This window comes from Equus caballus, chromosome 25 (assembly GCF_041296265.1).
Source record: "Equus caballus isolate H_3958 breed thoroughbred chromosome 25, TB-T2T, whole genome shotgun sequence".
Classification (NCBI taxonomy): domain Eukaryota; kingdom Metazoa; phylum Chordata; class Mammalia; order Perissodactyla; family Equidae; genus Equus; species Equus caballus.
The window spans coordinates 32732933-32757598 of record NC_091708.1 but is presented as its reverse complement, the minus strand read 5'-3'; the positions used below and the strand labels follow the sequence as shown (position 1 = coordinate 32757598).

Here is a 24666-nt window from a genome sequence, read left to right as displayed (position 1 = left end):
GAGGTCCTTTTGCCTATTTTTTATTTGAGTTTTTTTGCTCTTGAGTTGTGTGAATTCTTTATGTATTTTGGATATTAACCCCTTATCAGATGTATCGTTTGCAAATGTATCATAAAAGATTATTGTTTCCCATTCCATAAGTTTTCTTTTCACTTTGTTGATGGTTTCTTTTGCTGTACAGAAGCTCCTTAGTTTGATGTAGTCTCACTTGTTAGTTTTTTATTTTGTTGCTTGTGCTTTAGGTGCCATATCCAAAAAATCATTACCAAGCCCCTCGTCAGGGAGCTTTATTCCTAGGTTTCCTTCTAGGAGTTTCATGGTCTCAGGTCTTACATTTAAGTCTTTAATTCGTTTTGAGTTAATTTTTGTGAATGGTATAAGATATGGGTCCAGTCTCATTCTTCTACATGTGAATATCCCGTTATCCCAGCACTGTTTATTGAAGAGACTATCTTTTCTCCATCAGGTATTCTTGACTCCCTTGTCCAATATTAGTTGACTGCATATGCTTGGATTTATTTCTTGGATCTTAATTCTATTCCATTGGTCTGTTTGTCTCTTTTTATGCCAGTACCATACTGTTTTGATGACTGTAGCTTTATAGTATAGCTTGAAATCAGGAATTGTGATGCCTCCTGCTTTGTTTGTCTTTCTCAGGATTTCTTTGTCTGTTCAGGGTCTTTTGTGGTTTCGTATTAACTTTTGGAGTGTTTTTTCTACTTCTGTAAAAAAATGCCGTTGGAATTTGAATAGGGATTGCATTGAATCTCTAGGTGGCTTTTGGTACTATTGACATGTTAACAATATTAATTCTTCTAGTCCATGAACATGAGATACCTTTCCATTTATTTATGTCTTCTGTTCCTTCACGTATAGTAGTTTTCAGAGTAGAGATCTTTCACTTCCTTGAATTTATTCCTAAGTATTTTATTGTTTTTGATGCTATTATAAATGGGATCAATTTCTTTATATCTTTTTCAGAAAATTCATTCAAGATAATTCCTGATAAACATTTGGGTATTACCTAAACTACATGGTTGCCATTTTTAATAGTATATATTGCTCCTTTATGTAAATATATCATTATTTAACCATTTCTATGTTGGTGCGTGTTCAAGTTGTTTCTATTTTTATGAATATTTTTGTTTGCATAATATCTTTCCTTGAATTATTTATTTGAGGCAGAAGCTTCAAAGTGGAACCCCCAGATCCGGAAACAAATGATTTTATAGCACCTCTTAGTGTCCTTTCCAGATAGATTGAATTGATGCCATGCCCACAGCAAAGTCTTAAGTAACCTGCTTCTCCTCAGAGTCCCACCAGACTCAATTTTAATTTTTTTTTTAGATTGGCATCTGAGTTAACATCCATTGCCAGTCTTTTTTTTCCCTTCTCCCTAAAGCCCCCCAGTACATAGTTCTATATTCTAGTTGTCGGTCCTTCTGGTTGTGCTGTGTGGGACACCATCTCAGCATGACCTGATAAGCGGCGCCATGTCTGCACCCAGGATCCGAACCAGTGAACCCTGGGCCGCCAAAGTGGAGCGTCCAAACTTAACCCCTTGGCCACGGGGCTGGGCCCTCAATTTTCGTTTATTTTTAATAGTTAAGAGATGTATGATTTCTCAAGATTGTTTTAAAATTGCATTTCTTTATTCATTGAAGGTGTACATTTTCTCGTGTGGTAATAAATTCTCTGAAATGCTAGACAGTTTGTCAATTTTATAAATGTTAAATTTAAGGCATTTCATGGTTTTGTTTGTCATCCTGAAGTTACCCATGCTTACATTATTTTCCTTGTCCCATACTGTACTGCTGATTATTGGAACAGCATCGTCTCTTCTTCCATACTTTGATGTACTTTTCCAGTTGCGGTGATGGCTTTTCCGTGTCCTTTCACTTCATGGTCAGTGGCGCGTATTTTTTAAAGATTAAGATGCAGTATTGCCCTTGAGCTTGGTGCTCATTTGCACTTAGGTAAATACTGGCAGTTGACTCATTTTTAGAACCAGCTCTAGCTTTTTTTCTTTCTTCTTAATTTCTCATCAAACTTTACTTTTGAAATGCACTAAGACCTCAGTTACTTGGAGCAGAAGTGAATGGAACACATTCATTGAATTCTTTAACTGAAAAGTTACTATCTACAGTAACTGTGAACCCAACCCTGTATTTTAAGATTATTCTCTAGTTGGGTCTGTATGTTCTTTTATTTTTATTCTGGTTACATTCATCTGGTGTGCATATTGAAAATTAAACTCTCTCTAATGAAAATGACCCAAAGCATTAGTTTAATTTTTCTAACAGCATCCCTGGGACTGTTACTAGTGAGAGAAATATTTGCTATAGAATTATACATGTGTTTGTGTCATCTTGTTACCTAAGAGCTTGTGTTTTCACTGTGGTTGAATTGGGAAATTCTGAATTTGGCAGTAAACTTACAGTGACTGTCAGATTAGCCCCTTGAACAAACAGTGAAATAGTATTGCCAAAAAGATTGATGGCTGATGCTAAAAATTAATATGGTATAGGGGCTGGCCCTGTGGCTGTGTGGTTAAGTTCACAGGCTCCACTTCAGCGGCCCAGGGTTTCATCAGTTCGGATCCTGAACACGGACCTAGCACTGCTCATCAAGCCATGCTGAGGTGGCATCCCACATAGCAGAGACAGAAGGACCGACAGCTAGAATATACAACTATGTACTGGGGGGCTTTGTGGAGAAGAAAAAAAAAGAGAGATTGGCAACAGATGTTAGCTCAGGTGCCAATCTTTAAAAAATAAAATTAATATGGTATAAACTGAATGAAGTAGTTATCCTTCTGCTTATTTCTGAAATGGTAAGAAAAGAACCTATTGTGCTTTGTGCTGTCCAAGAAATATTTATTTGTAAAATGCCTATTATATGAAAGATGATGTGTGGGCATACATAGATGAATTAGAGCGATTCTTTGGTCAGAAAACACACACACTGGGATCAGGAAGGTAACCTGAATAAGTAGAAGTTTCCACGTGGACTCTGGCTAATCAGAGAACACTTGCGCTTGTAGGGAGGGTGGCTGCTCTCTCACTGTGGTGAGTTATTGCCATGTGGGATTCAGGCTCAGAGCTGTCAGATCTGACTTTTTAAGAGAAGCCTCAAATCGAGATTTTTGTGAAATATCCTGGTTTTTTTAAGAGTGATTTTTAAGTATTATTCACAATTTAAAAAATATCATGTTTGAGTCATATTAACCTGTCAGCTGCTGTATCATGACCTCTGGCTTGTAGTCAAATAAGAAAAACAAGAGCTATGAAAGAGATGTGATCAGCTGATGTAGTTGAATGGTATGAGAAAAAAATCGTATAGTTGTTCAGAGGAAGAAGTGATTTCTTCCATTTGGGAAACTTGAGCAGTATTTATGTTGAGTCTTGAAGAGTGGATGGAGTTTGGAGAGATGAGAGTAAGGGCTTTGCAGCAGGAAGATCAGCATTAGCAAAGGTATGGAAAGGGCTCAGCATGGAGCACATAGCAGGAAAATAAAGAAAATTCATTTTAGCTGGATTTTTAGGATGTAAGTAGGGACTCTATAAGAGACTCTTAGAATAAAATCTGAAGAAGTAGACTTGGGCTGTGTTGTGAAAGCCTCAAATGCTGGGAACGTGAGTTTGGACAGTTTTCTATAAGCAGTAAGAAAAAACTATGGAAGATTTCTGAGCAGAAAAGGGGCCGGGATCGGAGCTTTCTTCTTCAAGGAGACCAGTGTTCTTTTTTATTTTTTTAAGATTTTATTTTTCCTTTTTCTCCCAAAGCCCCCGGTACGTAGTTGTGTACTTTTAGTTGTGAGTCCTAGTTGTGGCATGTGGGATGCCGCCTCAGCATGGTTTGACGCGCAGTGCTGTGTCCGCGCCCAGGATTCGAACTGGCGAAACCATGGGCCGCCATAGCAGAGCACGCGAACCTAAGCACTCGGCCACGGGACCGGCCCCAAGACCAGTGTTCTTTATTTCTATCAGACCCAGGTCCTCTTTTTATAACATATTTTACAATATTACCTTAAAGTAAAATTCATAGAAATAACTTAGCTACACATGTTTTTTAAATGAATACAGTCCCTAAACTCTGATCCAAAGGAAAATTATGAGAACAGTAATTTAAAATAATACACATTCAACGTGTAGTTCTCAAGCACAGCTATGCTGGAAGCCAGTACTGCAGTCATGTCTGTGCCTGTATGTGCTGTCATTGTGATCATGACAGCTATAAATGCAGAATGTTGTATTTGTGCCACAGATAGCATCAATGTTGTGATCTTCTTAAATGATGAAAAACTCTTAGTAAAGTTCCCAACAAAGTACATTTTTTTCTCAATTTACCTGGTAGTTACACTGATAGAAAATTCAGAATAAACTGTAAATATGCTTTGTAAAACAGGTTCTAGGCTCAGATAACTAAGAATAAGCTTTTCACTTAGTAATATCTGGCAGAACCTTCGAGAATGTCATGCAAAATACTAGACAGTTCTTTTTGTGCACTGTCCCAAGCATTGCAGTATGTTTAGCATCCCTGGCCTCTTCCCAGTAGATGCAGTAGTACCCCCCTACTCCAATCATTGTGAAATTGAAACCACCCCTACAAATTTCTAAAATGTTCCCTTAGGAGATACTCCTTCTATTGACACCCTCTGACATAGACAAATCTAAAGCATCCAAGTTAAAGTATTAGCCTGTTGCAGTTTAGGTAAGGGTAAATAGGTCTAGATTAGGATAGTAAGGATAGAGATTTTAAAAAGGAGCAATTGAATGAAAGAGCAGCTGTTGAAATAGAATTAACAGGATTTGGTAATGGATTGGGTGTGTGGCAAGGAAAAACGGATATTTCAAAAATGGCTGAGGTTTCTAGTTGTGTGTATACCTGGGAAGATGGTACTAGTAACAGGAATAGAAAATAAAGAAATAAATTCAAGAATGTAGATGGAGCTCAGTTTGGGTTGAACTTAAAATCCAGTTGGATGTGTAAGTGGAGATTCCTGCAAATATCTGAAAGTACAGGATGAGAGCTTTGGGGAGTGCTCAGGGCTAGAGAGAGATTTCAGAGTTAGTCACATCACAGCTGTGGCTGTAACAGTGAAAAGGAGATGTAGAGAGGAAAAAGAAAAGAGCCTAGGGTGGACCCTTGAAGAGCACGCCTAGAGAAAGGGGAGAGGTAAAGAAACAGAATGGTGATGAAGAGAGTTTCAAGGAGAATGGAAATTGCCTCTCTTAAAGAGGCTGTGGTAAATGTTTATGCAGTTGGTCAGCAGAGTCAAATGCCTCAGAGAGGCAACTGAGAGCTGAGAATTCTACCAGTTAAATATTTAAACTTGGCTTCGTACGATAGTTTACTCCATTTGGGCTACGGCTCATTTTTCTGTTTGTCTTTGTTACATACCCATCCTTGTAATTTTTTATATCGAACTATTGTTTTCATCCTATTTTCTGAATTGAGAGGGCTTTTTTTTCCCTTTCGTATAGTGAAAAATAATCTACATTTATTTGGTTCCTTTTCATTTCTAGGCTGCGTCAATGATGACCTCTTTGAAAACAGGTTGGGCTAGCCAGTGCAGCAAATGGAAGTCCATAGGGAAGGTTGACACAAAGCCAAAAGGAGCAGAGAATAATGGCTCCTGAAAGCTTAGCAGCTAAGAGTAAACTTGTACTGTAAAATGGAACTCAACTCAGCCTGATTGTTTTCCCATGTTTCTTTAGGGTGTAAACCTGAATGGTGCAATATTTTTCTGTATAAACTAGTTTAAATAATTAGTTTGGATAATCTCTCCCTTTGTTTTAAATCAAATTGTGGTAGAATATACATAACATAAAATTTATCATTTTAATCATTTTTAAGTGTCCAGTTCAGTGCCATTAAGTACATTCACATTGTTGTGCAGACATCACCATCCTTGCGTCTTTACCAAACTGAAACTGTAGTTGTTAAAACACTAACTCCCTATTCCCTCCTCCCTCCAGCCCTTGGCAACTACCATTCTACTTTCTGTCTCTGACTACTCTCTTTACCTCATATGGGTGGAATCATACAGTATTTGTCCTTTTGTGACTGACTTATTTCACTAAGTGCATGTGTCAGAATTTCCTTCCTTTTTAAGGCTAAATAATATTCCATTGTATTTATATACCACATTCTGTTTATCTTCTCTCCTAGTTTTTACCTAGCTTTCCTGCCTCCAATTTTGCCCCCCTTCAAACCGTTCTCCGTGATGCAGCCATAGTGATCTTTCAGAAATGCAAATAAGGTCGTAAACATCCTCCTGACCCAGCTCTCCAGCCTGACTTTGTCACTATTTCCTGGTCATGCTGAACTGCTTTTGTATCAGTGTCCATGTTTAGACAATGCATTTTGACAAGCATTCTAAATAGTTCCTAGGCAGTTTTTAGAATGGTTCCAAGTAGTTCTTTATGAATTGACCCCAGTGTCTATTCACATGTATTTATGTAATATGTAGAGATACTTAGTAGGTATATACCAGCGATTGGTAAACTGCAAACTCAGGGCCAAATCCAGCAGAGTAATTCCAACAGAGACTGTATGGCTCAAAAAGCCTAAAATATTTATGATCTAATCTTGTACTGAAAAAGTTTGGCTGACCTTTGGCATGTACTGTTCCTTTTTGGCGGCCGAGTGGAAGGTAGGGATGGGGTGGTTAGCTTACTCATCCTTTAGATTTCAGCTAGTTAAAACTTGAAAGTTTTTTTAAGCCATGAGATCCCTTCTTCAAACAATCCTAAGACAAAGCCCAGCTTAAAAACAAATGAGAGTATAGTTGAGGAGCCAAGGATGCCATCTCCTAAGGCGTATTTGTGGAACACTAGAGATTCAGGAGCACAGGTGTGAACCAGGGGAGCTTCATCTGAGGCGTTTTCTCCTTTTATCCCCTCCCTGCTTTTGCTGTGGGCTTTTGTACTGCCCACCGCTTACTGTACTGAATTATATTTGCCTGCTTAGCCTTTTTGTCTTCCCAAGTAGACTAAGCGCTGTGTGAGCAGGAGCCCTGCCTGACTCAGAAGTTCTATAAATAAAGGTTGAATGAATGAGACCCCAGTTGAGCACTAGCAGTAAATCAGAACCAAGCTCAGGTAGGACCCGAAATGATTTCTTTCCCTGTTTTAGCCCCCTAGAAATACAGTCACAAAATGTCCAAGCTTAAAGAATATCTCAAACTGCACTGCACCATCTAGTAGCCACTGGCCACATATGGCTTTTGAACACTTGAGCTGTGGCTCGTCCAAAGTGAGATGTGAAATGTGAAATACTCACTGGATTTCAAAGACTTAGAAGATAAACCGTTTCATTGGTAATTTTTTTATGTTGATTACATGTTGAAATGTTAAATTTTTGACATCTTGAGTTAAACTATATTAGATTAGTTTCTTTTTTTTACTTTTTGAAGTAAATAATAGAAAAAATTTTGATTACACATATGTCTTGCCTTATATTTCTGTTGGACAGCACTGTTCTGGATCATTGGTTCTCAAAATATTGCCGATGCATTAGAATCACCTGGCAAGCTTTTAAGATTATTGGCAAGCTTTTAAGATTTTTTGGACCCCACCTCAGAGATTCTAAATTAGACTCTCTGAAGGTAGGGCCTTGCACACGTGTTTTGATAAAGCTCCCCAGATGATTCCAGTGTCTCATATGCCCAGTGAGAACCTCCAGCCAGTCCTGCCCCTCATTTTATAGAGAGGAAACTGAGTCCCTACAAAGTAAAGTGATGCCACACAGAGTCTTCATTTCAGTATGTTCTCATAGGGTTTGTCCAGATTGAATTCACGCTCTACCTCTTTCATAAGTGGTAGCTATTTTTCCAATGTCTGGAACAGTGGCTCTTGACCAACCCCTAAGGGTAGAATTGTAGCTGGCTTGCTTTAGTCATTTCAGCTTTTTGAAAGCTGGTTAATTTGTGCTTTCCTAGGATACTATGTCCTTGTCATAGTGACTTGTCCTCAAAATGTCTTTGTCAGTTCTTACTATTTTTTATTCTAAAGGTAAGTTATGAGACGTGAGTTAATCATTAGGATTTTAAACATAATTCAAGCACAGCCTTGAATTGGCGCCATGATCAGTATAATATTTTCTTCAGAGGCAGAAATAAAATGTACTGTTTTCTACAGAATCTTAAGAGACTTTTACAAGCTCATTTTTGAGTTGTTGTGACTATCTGGGAATAATTTATCCTTGGTTTTCTTAGGGGTTCCTTTACACATTTCAAGATGGCTCAAGAAATTATCAGTTAGCGTTTGCAGAAGTTAACTCATGATCTGAGGCTTATCTTTGGACTTGCCTTAGAGTAGAACATGTTCCAGCAGACTGCTTTACTATTCAACATTCTTTATTTATTCAGGGTTGTTGGGTAATGGACAGGCATGCGTGTACACATGCAGTCATAGTAATACACATCATTTCAAGCTCAAATCAGAGAGCTCATGAGAGTCAAAGATTTATGATATTTTAGAAGTGGAAGCACCAAAGGATGCTTCAGTCTAAGATTCCTCTGTAGCCTGGAAAATTAAGGGAAAAGGACTATACCAAAAAGCTTGCGTTCAGTCGCTGTGCCGTTAACACCATTTTGGTGACCCTGAGCAAGTTGTGTTACCCGCTCCATGCTTTGGTTTTTTCAGCTATAAAGTGAGAGTACTAGGCAGGGTGACCGTTAAGTTTCTTCTTTAAGAATACCATGGTTTGGGGATTGATTTTCCTTCATTAGTGTTTGTTTTCTTACTAACCTCCCTGTTTTTCTCTTGAAGGGTCAGATGACTTGTCTGCAAAACTGTGGGATGTGAGCACAGGGCAGTGCGTTTATGGCATCCAGACCCACACTTGTGCAGCTGTGAAGTTTGATGAGCAGAAGCTTGTGACAGGCTCCTTTGACAACACTGTGGCCTGCTGGGAATGGAGTTCTGGAAGCAGGACCCAGCACTTCCGGGGGCACACAGGGGCGGGTGGGTTGCCCTTTTTCAAGGGTTTCTGGACTTAGTTTAACCTTGTGCCTTGAAGCCAAAAGTCAAGAATGTGATTCTCTTTTTTGTTTTGTTTTATAACTTAACCTGCCTTTCTTATCTATTCTTTCTCAGTCACGGCAGTTAATCCCTTTATTCAAGTTCTTATTTGGAATTTTTTCCCTAATTTTGCTTTTCTTTGGCCCATTTAAAAACTCTTCTCTCCTATTTCATTTTTATGCTGTTGGACAGTCAGTCCCCTTTGCTTTTATCAGATTCCATACTTCAAATTGACTAAGTCCTACACTTGTAAATTCTGTCTACTTCATTTGTAGAATTAAGGCTGAAAATCCTTTGGAGTGACAGTGGTTTCCAGATTGTGTGATCTACACATATTCTGTCAAATTGGAGCTTGATTGACAATTGTTAAAACAAGCTACTGCCTAGAGATAAGATGAAAGAAACAGATCCCTGAAGATTTCCTAATAATTTTACAGCAGGCTTGGTTTGCAAAAACTCGTCCTTTGAATATAACCTCAAGACCTGCTCTCGCCCTCTGCTGCACTGTATTTTGGGGCTTTGTGCAGAAAGCATGCTGAGCTGTTCCCCAGCCTCTTGTGCAGCAGCTCCCTTCTTCCTTTTGCCCATTTACCCACCGCATTAGCCCCTGAGAGACACCATCTGTGCTCTTAAGCCTCGCATTTTATGAGTGGCCTTCCTGGACTCCCTCAACAGGTTGGTCTCTCTGCTGTAGGTTTCCCAGTAACCTGCATTTCTGTCCTAACTCTCATCGTACAAGTAAGTATGATCATCTCATGATTTCCCCACCAGGCTGTAAGCTCCAAAGCACAGGGAGCTTGCCTGTCTTGTTCACTCTTAGGTCCTGAGTTCCTTGCACTGTACCTGGTACTCAGTAATTCTTTGAAGTAAACCTAGCTGTTCGATTGCTAAAAACAGGCTTTTTTGCCGTTTTGTCTGTCATCCTATACATTTTTCCTCAGTCTGCTATGTTGCCACTCATTTGTTATAGAAATCAATATTTGAAGATATATGAATTATCATGGAACTTGTATATTAAACTGAGTGTACTGTTCCACAGTGTCAAGGTATACATTGACTTCCAAGTGATTTTATACCTGATCAACTGAGAGCCCTGCTCTAAAAAACTTTCTCCTTGTTGTTCCCTGGACATTGCTGTGGCTTTTCCTAACTCCATGCCTTTGCTCCCTCTACCTGCAGTATTCTCTTTCTTTTCTTGATAAACTCTACTCATCCTTCAGGGCCCATCTCCAATATCGCCTCTTCCCTGAAGTCCTCCCTGATACCCCTGGGCAGAGTTAGTCATTCTCCTTGGTGTTTCCCTAGCAAGAGGTAAACATTTATTTTTTTTGGACTTCCTCCTCCACCCCTCACTTAGATTGAGTTCCTTAAAGAAAAGACCAATGTCTTCATCTCTAGGTCCCCAGTGTTCCTTTAGAATTTGGCAGACATTTAGAAACAAATACTTGAGCACTTGCCATACTCAGGCACCATTTTAGGTGCTGGGGGTATAGCTGTGAAGAAATTCAGTTAGTTTTGAGATAGTGGCTTAGTCTGACCTTTGAGATCTTTGTGTTTTATTTTGTTGTTCTCATTACACTGGCTTTTCTTGAATATGGGCGTTGTTTTGCAGCTTATATTCTTGACATTTTGCCTCACTGCAATAAATAGTGCAAATCTAAGTAGGGCCACCTGTGTTCTGTTTTCCCTTCATAAGCTAGATAAGTTTGTGTAGTATCAGGCAGCAGTCCTAAGAAGAAATGCCATTATTTCCAACACTGGTTTTGCCTCTCACTTGGAAGCTAACACAAGTTTAAAAGAGTGTATTAATCCAGACACTTTCCATCCTTAGCATAATAAGCTATGATAATAATGAGAATTTTGAAATGGCTATATTTTTTTTATCATAGAATTGCTAGCTGAGTGGGACCATTCTTATGGTAGCTCTGGCTGAGAAATACAGTTGGACAGCTAGGGAGAATAAACATTATTGAACTCTATTATAAAGCCCCTCAGACAGAGGCATGTTTTAACTTTGTGTGTGTTATGTATACTAGTGTTTAGCGTCGATTACAATGATGAACTGGATATCTTGGTGAGTGGCTCTGCAGACTTCACTGTGAAAGTATGGGCTTTATCTGCTGGGACGTGCCTGAACACACTCACTGGGCACACGGAATGGGTCACCAAGGTAGGAAGACTTACAGAAGAAATCTGGACGTCAGGCTTTGTGGGGGTGGGGGAGCTGTGGGTGGAGTGGAGGATGGTAGACGCTGCCTTATAAGTGGTAGGTGAGCCGTAAGATGGAATGGATGCAACCACAAAGCATGATGATGTACAACAGTGACCAACACGTAAAAGACACTTGGTAAACAGTTTTAACAAGTGAATAACTTTGGACATGGAAAGGTGCCCACAATACATTAGGTGGGTAGAGGGAGCAAATAAAACAGGTTTACATACAAAAAACTATGTATGATATCAGTTTCTGAGTGTGTTTATGCACCAAAATGTTGAAGATGATTATTTCTTTGGAATTGTGGGTGCTTTTTTCCCTTTAGGCTAAGCATATTTCTTTTTTAATCAGAAAAGCAGTTTTTATTTTGAAAAAGAAAATGATTACAAGAAATGGGACAAAGAAAAATCTACAGAATCTTTAAAAGAACATTGTGATGTTTTCTAGTTTTCAAGAAAAGATTGCTGTGAGGATTAGATGCAATATTAATAATGGAAATGCCATGCAGAAACTGTTCTTGAGCTTACCATGCCATTCTGTGAGGGCCCAAGGATGCAGGAGTGAACAAAACAGACCCAGGCCTGACACGAGTGTTAGCCTAGTAGGAGAAATAGTTATTTTAACAGTAAAATCACAAATAAATGTATAGTTACAAATTGTGTTCAGTGCTATGAAGGAGAAGTGCAGTGTTCTGTGAGAAAGTCTAGGAAGGTATCCAATTTCATTCATTCAGGGAAAGCTTCTTGAGAAGGGACAAAACATGAAGAATAAATTGGGGGTAGCTGTGTAAAAGTAGTGGACCATTGCAGAGGGTGCAGTATCTGCACAGGCCCTGCGGTGGGAAAGAACCTGGCACATTTGATGCCCTGGAAGGCCAGCGGAGCTGTGATGTAGTTGGGGGAGGGGTGGCCCTCATGTATGCCTTACTTGGCACTGTTAAGGATTTTATAGACATTCTAAGTGTAGTAGGAAGCAGTTCTAAGCAAGGGTCTTGTGTGATTTATATTTTAAGAAGATAATTGCTGAGTGAAAAGTGGATTTGAGTGGGGCACAAGTGGACACAGGGTGGCCAGTTAGGCTGTTGCAGTAGTCTGAGCAAAAGATACCCGTGGCTTGGACTTGAGTGGCAGTAAAGAAAGAGAAGGGCGCCCATGAAGGATATGTCTTCAAGGTAAAGCCAGCTGAACCCACTGACTCACGGGGAACAAAGAAGAAAGAATCAGAGATGACTAGTGGGTTTTAGATTGGATGGGTAATTGTGTCTTTCTGAAATAGGCAGAGCTAAAAGGAGAGCAGTTTGTAAGAAGATCAATAATACCACTGAACTGTACACTTAAAAGTGGTTAAGATAGTACATTTTATGTTATGTGTATTTTACCAATAAAGAAATTGGGAAAAGAAATAATTCTGTATTGGGCACATTCAATATTTAAATAGAAAAGTTATGTCAGACAATTTGGTGTTGGGTTAAAAACAGTGGGCTTGGGGCCAGGACACTGACTGTGATGTCTTAGACAAGTTACTCCTCCCTTCCGGGCCTCAGTTTCATCATCTCCTCAATGTTTCTGTGAATATTAAATGAGGTGATGGGACAGTACCCAACAAGGTGCCTGGCACCTAGTAGCATGTCTGTCAGTTTCAGTTGAACCTGCAACCCAGGATTTTGAATGAGTGAGTCTGGCCTCCCCTGTCACATCATGCTGATTTATTACAAAAATAACTAGAACCTAGTGTTTACAGATCCCACGTGCCAATGGAATGTTCATTGCCATTACGGTTATTTAATGGCTTTGTTTCATTTTCACTGCAGTTATGTGAGATAAGTGCCTCATCCCCTATTTGAAAGGTGAGGAAACTGAGAAGCAAAGAGATTAGATGGTACTGCCCCAGTTTGCGAAGTCAATATATGGCAGATTCTGGTCCCAGGCCCAGTGCTTCTTCCTTTATAATGCACATGCTTATGAAAACAGATCACTTGTATCTCCTGTGTCTGCAGACTTTTTTCTTTCCTGTTCCTTACACTTTCTATAAAGTCACATTTTATCATTTTTAAAATCGTTCCTAATGTCTGCTTCCAGACTGAAGCAAAGATTAAATACTGCCAACATTAGACACTTTTAGATCCTGCTGATAATGTAGAGAATCTGGTTGTAGTAAACTCTTAGTAGAAGTTAACTTGGCCATAGAGTTATAGCTTAGCTATTCTAGGATACCGTATCGTTTCATATTTTCAATTTTTTTAAAAGCAATATAGGAGTAGCATTGAAAGGATCTTCCGTAACACGGATGTTTCCATTTCTAGGTGGTCTTGCAGAAGTGCAAAGTCAAGTCTCTCTTGCACAGCCCTGGAGACTACATCCTCTTAAGTGCGGACAAGTATGAGATCAAGGTGAGGGTTTCTTCTCCATCAGTCTGTCTCAACAAAGAAAACCTGGCAAAATTTTAAAAATTAAAATGGTGTGGCAAAGGGGGAATATTTCAAGGGAGGCAGAAATGTCTTAGTCCAAGCCATCTTTAAAACACTGAAAAGAGAATTACCTGTTATTTCTATGTTCTAGGCAGTTTCTAACCCTGATTTGTAAATGAAGAAAAAAAAACTGCAGAAATTTATCTTCAGTACATTCTGTTTTCTTAAGACATGCGTCTCCTACTCCTCAATTCTTAGATCTAAACTATGAAAACATAAACATTTGGGGGCCGGCCTGGCGGCGTAGTAGTTAAGTGCGCACGTTCCGCTTCAGTGGCGTGAGGTTTGCCAGTTCGGATCCCGGGTGTGGACATGGCACCACTTGGCAAGCCATGCTGTGGTAGGTGTCCCACGTATAAAGTAGAGGAAGATGGGCACGGATGTTAGCTCAGGGCCAGTCTTCCTCAGCAAAAAGAGGAGGATTGGCAGCAGATGTTAGCTCAGGGCTAATCTTCCTCAAAAAAAAAAATAAACATTTACTTCTATAATAAAAACAATTTACAAAAGGTTTACAGAGCACTGTTACATACATTCTTATTGCACTGTTCCACGTAGTAGGCATTATCCTCATTGTGGGAACTGAGGTTCAGAGAGGTTAAGTTTTTTACCCAAGATTACATGGCACATACCTGCAGAATTGGAGCTTGAACCCATCCCTCGACTGTAAAACCTGCAGTCTTTCCACTTTACTTCACTTTGTATCTGATGTCAGCAACACAAGCCACGTTGTTTAAGGACAAGCTTTTCTATGGTGATATCATCTGTCATCTTTCCTAACTGTCTTTTATCTGTAGATTTGGCCAATTGGGAGAGAAATCAACTGCAAGTGCTTGAAGACATTGTCTGTCTCTGAGGATAGAAGTATCTGCCTGCAGCCCAGACTTCACTTTGATGGCAAATACATCGTCTGTAGTTCGGCACTGGGTCTCTACCAGTGGGACTTTGCCAGTTATGATATTCTCAGGTAAGGTTTCCTCTGACAGTGTTGCGGTCTCTTTATTTTGTTGCAGTTTAGTAGTAAAGACAAGACTAAATATTTGGATAAACTAGTCAATAACTTGCTTTTGGGAACTGTTTACTATATCAGTTAAAGAGAGGGTTATATGCTGAAAATCTCACACATAGCAGTAATCAGAAAGAGTTACGTGCTAGAACCTAGAATATTGAGGTTCTGGTCCCTCTCCTTACTCTGAGTCACTCCCCCTTTCAGAATTTAACATCCTTTTCTGGGAAATGAGGGGCTTGGGTGAAAAGATCTTCGGATTTCTAGTTCTAACATTTTACGTTCTATTTCCTTGTCAGTTGAAATTTTACCTTGAGGCATCAAATGACCTTCTGTTGACTAGTAAAAAGACAGAGGTATTTAGAGAAAAATACAACTTACAAGGTTTCTCTCCAAAGAAATACACAAGAGATCGATAGACAAGTAATTTTGTGATTCACTGCATGCTGTAGACCCCTCTTAGAGATTGGCGGTGTCTCTTAGCACATCAGAGCCTGATGGAAGCCAGTGCCATATGGTGCTTCAGAGAACTTACCTTGGTGATACACAAACCTTGGTTTAAGACTTGGTGCCATCTCTTAGGAGCTGTATGATTTTATGTAAGTTTCTTAACCTCTCTCTGCCTCAATTTCCTCACCAATAAAGTGAAGATTAAGTGAAATGCCTGTAATGAGGACCTAGCACAGGACCTGGCAGAGCTCTGTTACTGATAGCTCTGAGAACCCCTGCGTAAAGAAACCTGTTTGAATTTAACTCACTGTACCTCACACTTACTGTGCACAAAGCCCTCTTTTTGAGGAACACCTGTTAATAGCTCACAGATTTAGTGTTCCACAGCATGGTTTCAGGAAATGCTGGCTTGGGGGAGTACAGAAAATTGAATGTTCTCTTCATTGTTTTTTTGCATGACTGTTTGAGGTCAACTTGTATGGGATTGATCATACTAGCCAACAGGGCTTTGGCAGGCCCTGTCTCTCTAGTCATAAAGTTACAACCCCACTTATGTCTCCCAGGTGTCAGACCTTCATTTCTAACCAATTAGGTTTCCAAGCTGTCAGGATCGTTTCTAGAACTGATTGATAATTATACTTTGAGAAAAAAAGACCAGAACGGATCCTAGAAAATGTTAGTCCAAGCTCTTCATTTTATAGATGCGGAAACTGAAGCCAAGAGAGAGTAGGGGCCTTGTCCAGCATTCCACGGCTCACCCTAGTCCAGCAGCCAGCCAGCCAGCCGGCCATGGCTGGATCATCCAACAGGCATATGCTTAAGGGACCAGCAAGCCAGAGAGAAAGAGCTTTTGAAAGAACTTGATAACTTTGCAAAGAAAAAATCCAGGTAGTCATAATGGGAAAATCAGCTCCTTTACAATTTCGTATTGTTTTTGTTTTGAATTAAAATAGGGGAGGGAGGCATGCAAAGGCAATGTGTAGTATAGATATTATAATCTTTTTAATGCTTAAGAGTCTCTAAAGGTTTTAATTTGACCCTGCATTTACCTTTCTCATGTGTGCTGCTTACTCTGAATGGCGTATAGAGTCTAGAGTCCCAGATGAAAATTCTGTTTGTTTTTGGTGTTTGGATACACTAGCTTTAAAAAATAAACCTGCAAGATTGTTTGCTGCTAGGAAGTGCTAGGTTAAGACTATTTCTTTGAAAAGGGGCTGTTTTATCTCTTGGTTTTCTCCACTCCAAATGCAAATAAATCAACCTCTTTTGAAATCTTAGTACAATCCTATGGCCTCAGTTGCTGGGACCAGGTAGGGCTACTTATGCTTTGAAGCTAATTGAAAAGAAGCAAAGTGCAGATGGCAGCATTTTGCTCAATAGAGCTAAGATATGATGCAATCTCTTGAGCTAGTTATCTCAGAACAGCAGGCAGGGTTATTTAGGTTCAAGGGCCCAGACTGCACAGCAGGGATGTCTGTTTACAGTTCTAAAGAAATCAAAATAAGGGGGGCTGTGAGCCTGTCAAAACCTGTATTCTGTTCTGCAACTTATTTGTGCTCCAGGCTTTGGAGTCAGCTCATCTTCACCAGCTTAAATCCTATTCCCTAGCCACCCAGTTTTCTAAGTTTCTGGTTATTTCCTGCTTGGCATTGACGATGTGGGACTAAATAGACTTTCTTGCTGTTTGTCCCAGTTTCCTTTGGATCTCTTTTGTAGGAATTTTTATTTCCTCATGTTCATTGCACCACTGTTCTATTCATTAGCAGGTATTTATTGAGCACCTGCCTGTGTGTCAGGCATTTTGTGCTGTATACTGGGAACCATCAGAAATACTTAGCAAACCCATGCAAATTACTAACCAGCGAGAGAGAAGACTGATATTAAACAACTAATTACATACAGATGTTTCAGTGGTTGGGCTAAGAGCAACATACTGTGGGGGACTTTGAGACCCCACCTAGTTTGAGGAGTAAGGGAAGGCTTCTTTGAGGAAGAGATTCAGGCTAAGCTCTAAAGGATGAGTATATGCATTAAGTAAATGCCAGCAGTGAGTGTGCAGTGAGGAGCATTGTAGACTGCGAGACCAGTCTATTCGAAGGCCCTGAGATGAAGGACCCTGCTGCATTTGAGAAAGGCCAGTGTCGCTGGAGATGTGAATGCCATAGAGAGCCACGGAAGAGTTTAAAAGTTTAAATGAGGTACCAGTAGGATTAGATTTTAGTGTGAGGTTAACTGATTGAAAGGATCTAAGAGTAGATGTGGGGAGACCAGTTGAAAACAGTTGGCAGTAGTGCAAGCAAAAGATGATGTCTTGCTAAAATATGCTATTGAACAAGCAATGGATCATTGAAGAAATTAAAAAGTCAAAAAAATCTGGAGGCAAATGAAAATAACATGCCATACCAACTCACATGGGATACAGCAAAAGCTGTATCAAGAGGGAAATTCATCGCAATATAGGCACTCCTTAACAAACAAGAAAAATCCCAAATAAGCAGTCTCAAATACACCTAGCTGAATTAGAGAAAGAAGAACAAAAAAAGCCCAAAGTCAGCAGAAGAAGAGAAATAATAAAAATCAGAGCAGAAATAAATGCTATTGAAACAAAAAAGGCAGTAGAAAGGATCAATGAAACAAAGAGCTGGTTCTTTGAGAAGATTAATAAAATTGACAAACCCCTAGCCAGACTTAGAAAGAAAAAAGAGAGAGAAAGCTCAAATAAACAAAATCAGAAATGAAAGAGGAGAAATAACAACAGACTCTGCAGAAATACAATAGATTATAAGAGAATACTATGAAAAACTATATGCCAACAAAATGGATAACCTAGAGGAAATGGACAAATTCTTAGGCTCTTACAACCTCCCAAAGCTAAGTCAAAAAGAAACAGACGATCTGAACAGACCACTCACAAGGAAAGAGATTGAAACAGCAATCAAAAGCATTGCAAAGAATAAAACCCCAGGACCAGACGGCTTTCCTGGGAAATTCTACCAACTTTCAGAGAGGATTTAATACATATACTTTTCAAGCTATTCAAAAAAAATTAGGGAGGATGGAACACTTCCTAACACATTCCACGAGGCCAGCATCACTCTGATACCAAAGCCTGACAAGGACACCACGGAAAAAGGAGAACTACAGGCCAATATTGCTGATGAGCATAGATGCAAAAATTCTCAAGAAAATTTTGGCAACCCAAATTCAGCAATACATCAAAAGGATCATACATTATGATCAAGTGGGATTCATACCAGAGACACAGGGATGGTTCCACATCCGCAAATCAGTCAACGTGATACACCACATCAACAAATTGAGGAATAAAAACCACAGGATCATCTCAGTAGATGCAGAGAAGGCATTTGACAAGATCCAACAGCCATTTATGATAAAAACTGTGAAGAAAATGGGGATAGAAGGAAATTACCTCAACATAATAAAGGCCATATATGACAAAGCCACAGCCAACATCATACTCAGTGGGCAAAAACTGAGCGCCATCCCCCTGAGAACAGGAACGAGACAAGGATGCCCTCCATCGCCACTCTTATTCAACTTAGTACTGGAGGTTTTGGCCAGAGCAGTTAGGCATGAGAAAGGAATAAAAGGAATCCAAATAGGGAGGGAAGAAGTAAAACTCTCACTGTTTGCAGACGACATGATCTTATATATAGAAGACTCCAAAGAATCCATTGGAAATCTATTAGAAATAATCAACAACTACAGCAAAGTTGCAGGGTATAAAATCAACTTACATAAATCAGTAGCATTTCTATACTCTAATAACGAACTAACAGAAAAAGAACTCAAGAACACAATACCATTCACAATCGCAACAAAAAAAATAAAATACCTTGGGGTGAATTTAACTAAGGAAGTGAAAGACCTATACACCGAAAACTACAAGATCTTCCTGAAGGAAATTGAAGACATAAAGAGATGGAAAGACATTCCATGCACCTCGATTGGAAGAATAAACACAGTTAAAATGTCCATACTACCTAAAGCAATCTACAGATTCAGTGCCATCCCAATCAGAATCCCAATGACATTCTTTACAGAAATTGAACAAAGAATCCTAAAATTCATTTGGGGCAACAGAAGACCCCGAATTGCTAAAGCAATCCTGAGAAAAAAGAACAAAGCTGGAGGCATCCCTGACTTCAAAACATACTACAAAGCTACAGTAATCAAAACAGCATGGTACTGGTACAAAAACAGGTGCACAGATCAGTGGAACAGAATTGAAAGCCCAGAAATAAAACCACACATCTATGGACAGCTTATCTTTGACAAAGGAGCTGAGGGCATACAATGGAGAAAAGAAAGTCTTTTCAACAAATGGTGCTGGGAAAACTGGAAAGCCACATGTAAAAGAATGAAAATTAACCATTCTTTTTCACCATTCACAAAAGTTAACTCAAAATGGATCAAAGACCTAAAGGTAAGACCTGAAACCATAAGGCTTCTAGAAGAAAATATAGGCAGTACACTCTTTGACATCAGTATTAAAAGGATCTTTTTGGACACCATGTCTTCTAAGACAAGGGAAACAAAAGAATAAACAAATGGAACATCATCAGACTAAAGAGCTTCTTCAAGGCAGATGAAAACAGGACTGAAACAAAAAAACAGCCCACTAACTGGGAAAAAATATTTGCAGGTCATATATCCGACATAGGGTTAATCTCCATAATATACAAAGAACTCACACAACTCAACAACAAAAAATCAAACAACCCAATCAAAAAATGGGCAGGAGAGATAAACAGACAGTTCTCCAAAGAAGATATACAGATGGCCAATAGGCGCATGAAAAGATGTTCATCATCACTGATCATCAGGGAAATGCAAATCAAAACTACACTAAGATATCACCTTACACCCATTAGAATGGCAAAAACAACCAAAACAAAAAGTAGCAAATGTTGGAGAGGTTATGGAGAAAAAGAAACCCTCATACACTGCTGGCCGGAATGCAAACTGGTGCAGCCACTATGGAAAACAATATGGAGATTTCTCAAAAAATTAAAAATAGAAATACCATAAGACCCAGCCATCCCACTACTGGGTATCTATCCAAAGAACTTGAAATCAGCAATTCCAAAAGTCCCATGCACCCCTATGTTCATTGCAGCATTATTTACAATGGCCAAGACGTGGAAGCAACCTAAGTGCCCATCAACTGATGATTGGATAAAGAAGATGTGGTATATATATATATACACAATAGAATACTACTCAGCCATAAAAGAGAATAAAGTCGTCCCATTCACAACAACATGGATGGACCTTGAGGGTATTATGTTAAGTGAAATAAGCCAGATAGAGAAAGACAATCTGTATCACTCCATGTGTCATATGTGAAAGTTAAACGTGTAATCAAAGAGAACAGATTAGTGGCTACCAGGGGAAAGGGGGCGTGAGGGGTGGTCACAAAGGGTGAAGTGGTGCACCTACAACGCGACTGACAAATAATAATGTACAACTCAAATTTCACAAGGTTGTAAACTATCATAATCTGAATAAAAAATTTTAAAAAAGATGGCTCAGATCAGAGTTGTGGCAATTCGGATAGTAGTGAGTAAATTAGAGGAAACATTGGGAGGTAAAATCAGTAGATCTTGGTGATTGAATAAGATGTAAGAAGGAGGAGAGTTGGATAGTTGCCATGTTTCCTAGCTTGAGCAGCTGGGTGAATGAGCAGCCAGGGAAATAAAGAAGTGAAACAGGTTTGGCCAATAAGTTCAGTTTCAGTCTGAGGAACAGGTGCTAACTACTAAATCCCCTCCCTTCCTGACGTCAAACTGAAATCTGCCTCTGTGTAACCCTCTTTGCCCTGGAGCCGTGTTCCCTCTGCTGGAGCTCATAATGTCTGGTGTAACCTCCTGTGCATCCTTCACTATCTAAAGGTGATGGTCATGTCTAGTTTCCCTGTCGCTACCAAGTCTTTTCCTCCTGTCTCGGCTGATTTCCTTCAGCTCTTTCTTACTTGTCCTGCTTACCAGGCTCTGCCCATTCAGGTAGACCCCTTGGACAGACGCTGGTTGGTAGTGTCCTTGTTAAAACATAGGCTAAACTTGCCTCTCACGGGGGCCGGCCAGAGCAGGATTTGTATTTCCCTTGTCTCATAGCTCTTTACCTAGTGCCTCCAAGGAGGACCTCACCTTTTGTCAGCCTTTTCCTCTCACTACGAGTGTAGACAACGGAAACTAAATTTTTTCTCTTCTGTGCTGCTGTGTGGCTAGGTCTTTCCCATTTTGTGCCTTTGTCATCAATGTTTGGGAACTGGCAACCTGAGAAGGTTAAGGCTCTGCTCCCAACTCCCCGAGTTTTCTCTAACACCTTCTTCTGGATCTACTAAAGTGTCTGAATTATTTAGGAAACTTGTGATATTTTCAGCCACCACTGCTTTTTGAGAGGAGCCTGTGTGTTTGCTCCCTACTGCATAGAATAGCACTTGTCACTTGGTTTTCGGTCTTTGTTCTAGGCTCCAGGAGTTCCCCTAGGCCAGCATTCTAGGATTTCATGAATAAATTTTTTACCTAGTGATAATAGTTAGTCTTGGGTTGTAGTTCTGACTGAATAGTTGTGAATCCTTAGCCAAAGTGTTTACCCTGGCTGGACTTCAGTTTTCACATCTCAGAAATGAGAATGTTAAATGAGAGGATCTTTAAGATCCTTTCCAGCCTGGCTGGGCATTTTGTGCTTTTATAAACGGTTACCAAACAACCTTTCTCCTTGTGTGCCTCTGCTATCATATAATGAAGCTGCCTTCCCTTTCCCCCCGTTTTAGGTAGGCTGAGGTTTTTTGTCCTCATATTTTCCTTTTTATCAAAAACTTTTATTTAACTAAATTTGTATGAATTTTGTATTGGTTTTAAATGTCCCTGGGAAAGACTTTAGTAGCAGAAGCAGAAGCAGAGTTGCCCTCTGGTTCACGTTTCCTAACTGTCATCCTTGCAGGGTCATCAAGACTCCTGAGATAGCAAACTTGGCCTTGCTTGGCTTCGGAGATATCTTCGCCCTGCTGTTTGACAACCGCTACCTGTATATCATGGACTTGCGGACAGAGAGCCTCATTAGCCGCTGGCCTCTGCCAGAGTACAGGAAATCCAAGAGAGGCTCAAGCTTCCTGGCAGGCGAAGCATCCTGGCTGAATGGACTGGATGGGCACAATGACACGGGCTTGGTCTTTGCCACCAGCATGCCTGACCACAGTATTCACCTGGTGTTGTGGAAGGAGCACGGCTGATGCCACGAGCTACCACGGCCGACTGACTTTGGGTGCCGGGGCTGCGGGTTTTAGTGCAACCTCTGTGGCAGCCGACTGCATGAACCAAAGTTCTCACCTAATGGTATCATCACGCAGTGCACAATCATTTATCTATGTTTGCCAGGGGGCCAGGGCTCGGGGCGGGGGAGGGCTTGTTTTATTGACTTACAGTGCAGCATGCTAATGGGATACACCATTGACTTCATTGTACTTAGTTCTGTTGGTCAGTATGAGGATGCATTTTGGGTTCATCTTTCTTGAATATTGGTTTTAAGTAAAGAAAGTTAAATGGTTCATTAATCTGCTAATTGGTTGCCTATAAAAACACATTGTCTACTATTAAAGCTTTTTTACCATTGCCTTTTTTCTCTTGAAGTTGAAGCAAAGGTGCTATGATGTTGTAGCAGCTCCTCTCTCATGGGCTGAGCTTTCACAGCAGCCAGTGTTACAAAGACCAAGTCCCGTGACACTTGTGAACTCGTCACCAAATACCACTTCCAGAGAAAGTCTGTCTTTGAGTGCAAATCCACTTCTATAAATTGATTGTTTGGAACTCATGCTAAACCGAGAGTCAAAGTTGGCCGTGTCTAAGATGTGAGGGAGTTCTGTAATTCTTGCTTCTATGTGGAGCGAGCCGGGCCTCAGTGCCCCACTGCCTGGCTGCCTGCACTGAAGTGACATGGTAGAGTAAAAGGGCACTGAGCTGGGAGATTGAAGGCTGGCTCTGTTACCTGGGAACCCTGCGACCTCAGGCATAGTGCTTCTCTGCGCCCCATTTTCCCTGTCTGTGTAGCCAGGTGTTAAGCTAAGTGATTTCTAAGATTCTTTCTGGTCCTGTGTTTACTGAGGTCTGCAAAAGTTGATTATTTCTGTTTTGTCTGATTCCTAATTGTTTCTTTTGGGTTGGAGATAATATTTAAATGAAATCATTGATACAAAGTTGTTATCTATAAGGAAATAAAATATATGAAAATGATGGATAAAAGGGGAATGTGGAAAATATAACACTTTCCACTTAGAAAATGTAAATGATTGGTGGAAGAAATGCTGGTGGAGGCGCGGTTCCCTAGAGAGGCAACAGCAGTGCTGTATTAGAAAGAAAGCTACCTGAACCTCACTTTGCTTCCTCTTTGGCCTCTCCCTTGATGTGTGGCCGCAGGCAGGTTAACTTCCCATCCCTGGGCCTTCATTTTCTTCAGCTTTAAGATGAAGGAATTGCCCTAGATTAGGGTTCACAAACTCAAATGCCCAGGGAGCCATGCAGGTAACACAAATGAGTGAGACACGTGGGGTAGGAGTGAACCCTGGGAAACTTATCTCATGGGCAGTTAGTCCTCTCTCACTGTCAGCAGAAACGAGCCCAGTGGTGGCGGGTCTTCTGATTTTTCAGGACGAAGTAGAAATCCAGATTTTTATTTGAAATTCCCTGATTTCAAAAATGTTGACCACTAATTGAAGATAATTTAAAATACAGTGGGCTGAACAAAGCCTGTCTAGAGGCTGCCAGTTTGTCTCCTCCACCCTCTCATTCCTGTAAAGCTCGGTAATTCTGTGATTCAGCAGTGGAAATGTTTCAGCATAATAGTCACAAACATTAGAGAGAAAGTAGAGGGAGCAAGCAGAAGGAGAAGATCATGTGCTCTTCAGCGGTTTACCGTGGTGCTGTGCGGGGGGCGGGGGGGGGGGGCCCGCATTGCATTCGTGGAACAATAGGAGAGCGGTGTGAAGATGACAGTGAGAACTGAACCCCGGTGAGAACCTGTACCTGGGAGTGTGGGTTATTTATTCCTCTTGCCGACTCTAGTGTGAAGCATATCTATCTTAAAGGTAGGAAAGGGGTGCTGGCTGAGAAAGATGCAAACTCTGCAGTGGAGACCCCGTGCTCTCGTAGTCTGTATTAGCTCAGAGCCTGACGGTGGACCCCAGAATGCTGGGAACTTTATATTTTAGAGAATTAATGGTTGGTTTCAAGAACAGGTTTAGTTAATATCCATGTTGAGATTCTAAGGAAATAGGTAAAGGAACAAAATTTTCCTCCATCCCCCAAATCTGGGTTTAATCCATCTCACGCTGAGTTCTGTGCGTGAGCTCTGCTTGATGCTCCAAGGAACGGAACCAGAATTGCAGCTGGAATCTATTTTGCAGGAGCTGCAGGAGACTCTGGGCAGTGAGAAGGGTAAATGGCTCTCCTTTTCATCCAGCCTGAACAAGTAACTGAGGTTA

The 24666-nt window shown here is 40.3% G+C and overlaps 1 protein-coding gene across 6 annotated transcripts in view; it reads left to right on the top strand.

The window, feature by feature from the left end:
• FBXW2 (F-box and WD repeat domain containing 2) overlaps window positions 1–22801 on the top strand; it is a 31056-nt gene extending 8255 nt beyond the window's left edge. For all 6 annotated transcript variants that reach the window (XM_001504721.5, XM_070251382.1, XM_070251384.1 and 3 more), the window contains exons 4-8: window positions 8778–8972; window positions 11066–11199; window positions 13547–13633; window positions 14506–14675; window positions 22134–22801. In XM_001504721.5, the coding sequence (XP_001504771.1) occupies window positions 8778–8972; window positions 11066–11199; window positions 13547–13633; window positions 14506–14675; window positions 22134–22422 (875 nt within the window). In that variant the 3' untranslated portion in view covers window positions 22423–22801. The remainder of the gene's footprint in view (window positions 1–8777; window positions 8973–11065; window positions 11200–13546; window positions 13634–14505; window positions 14676–22133) is intronic.
• The last annotated feature ends 1865 nt before the right edge of the window (window positions 22802–24666 follow it).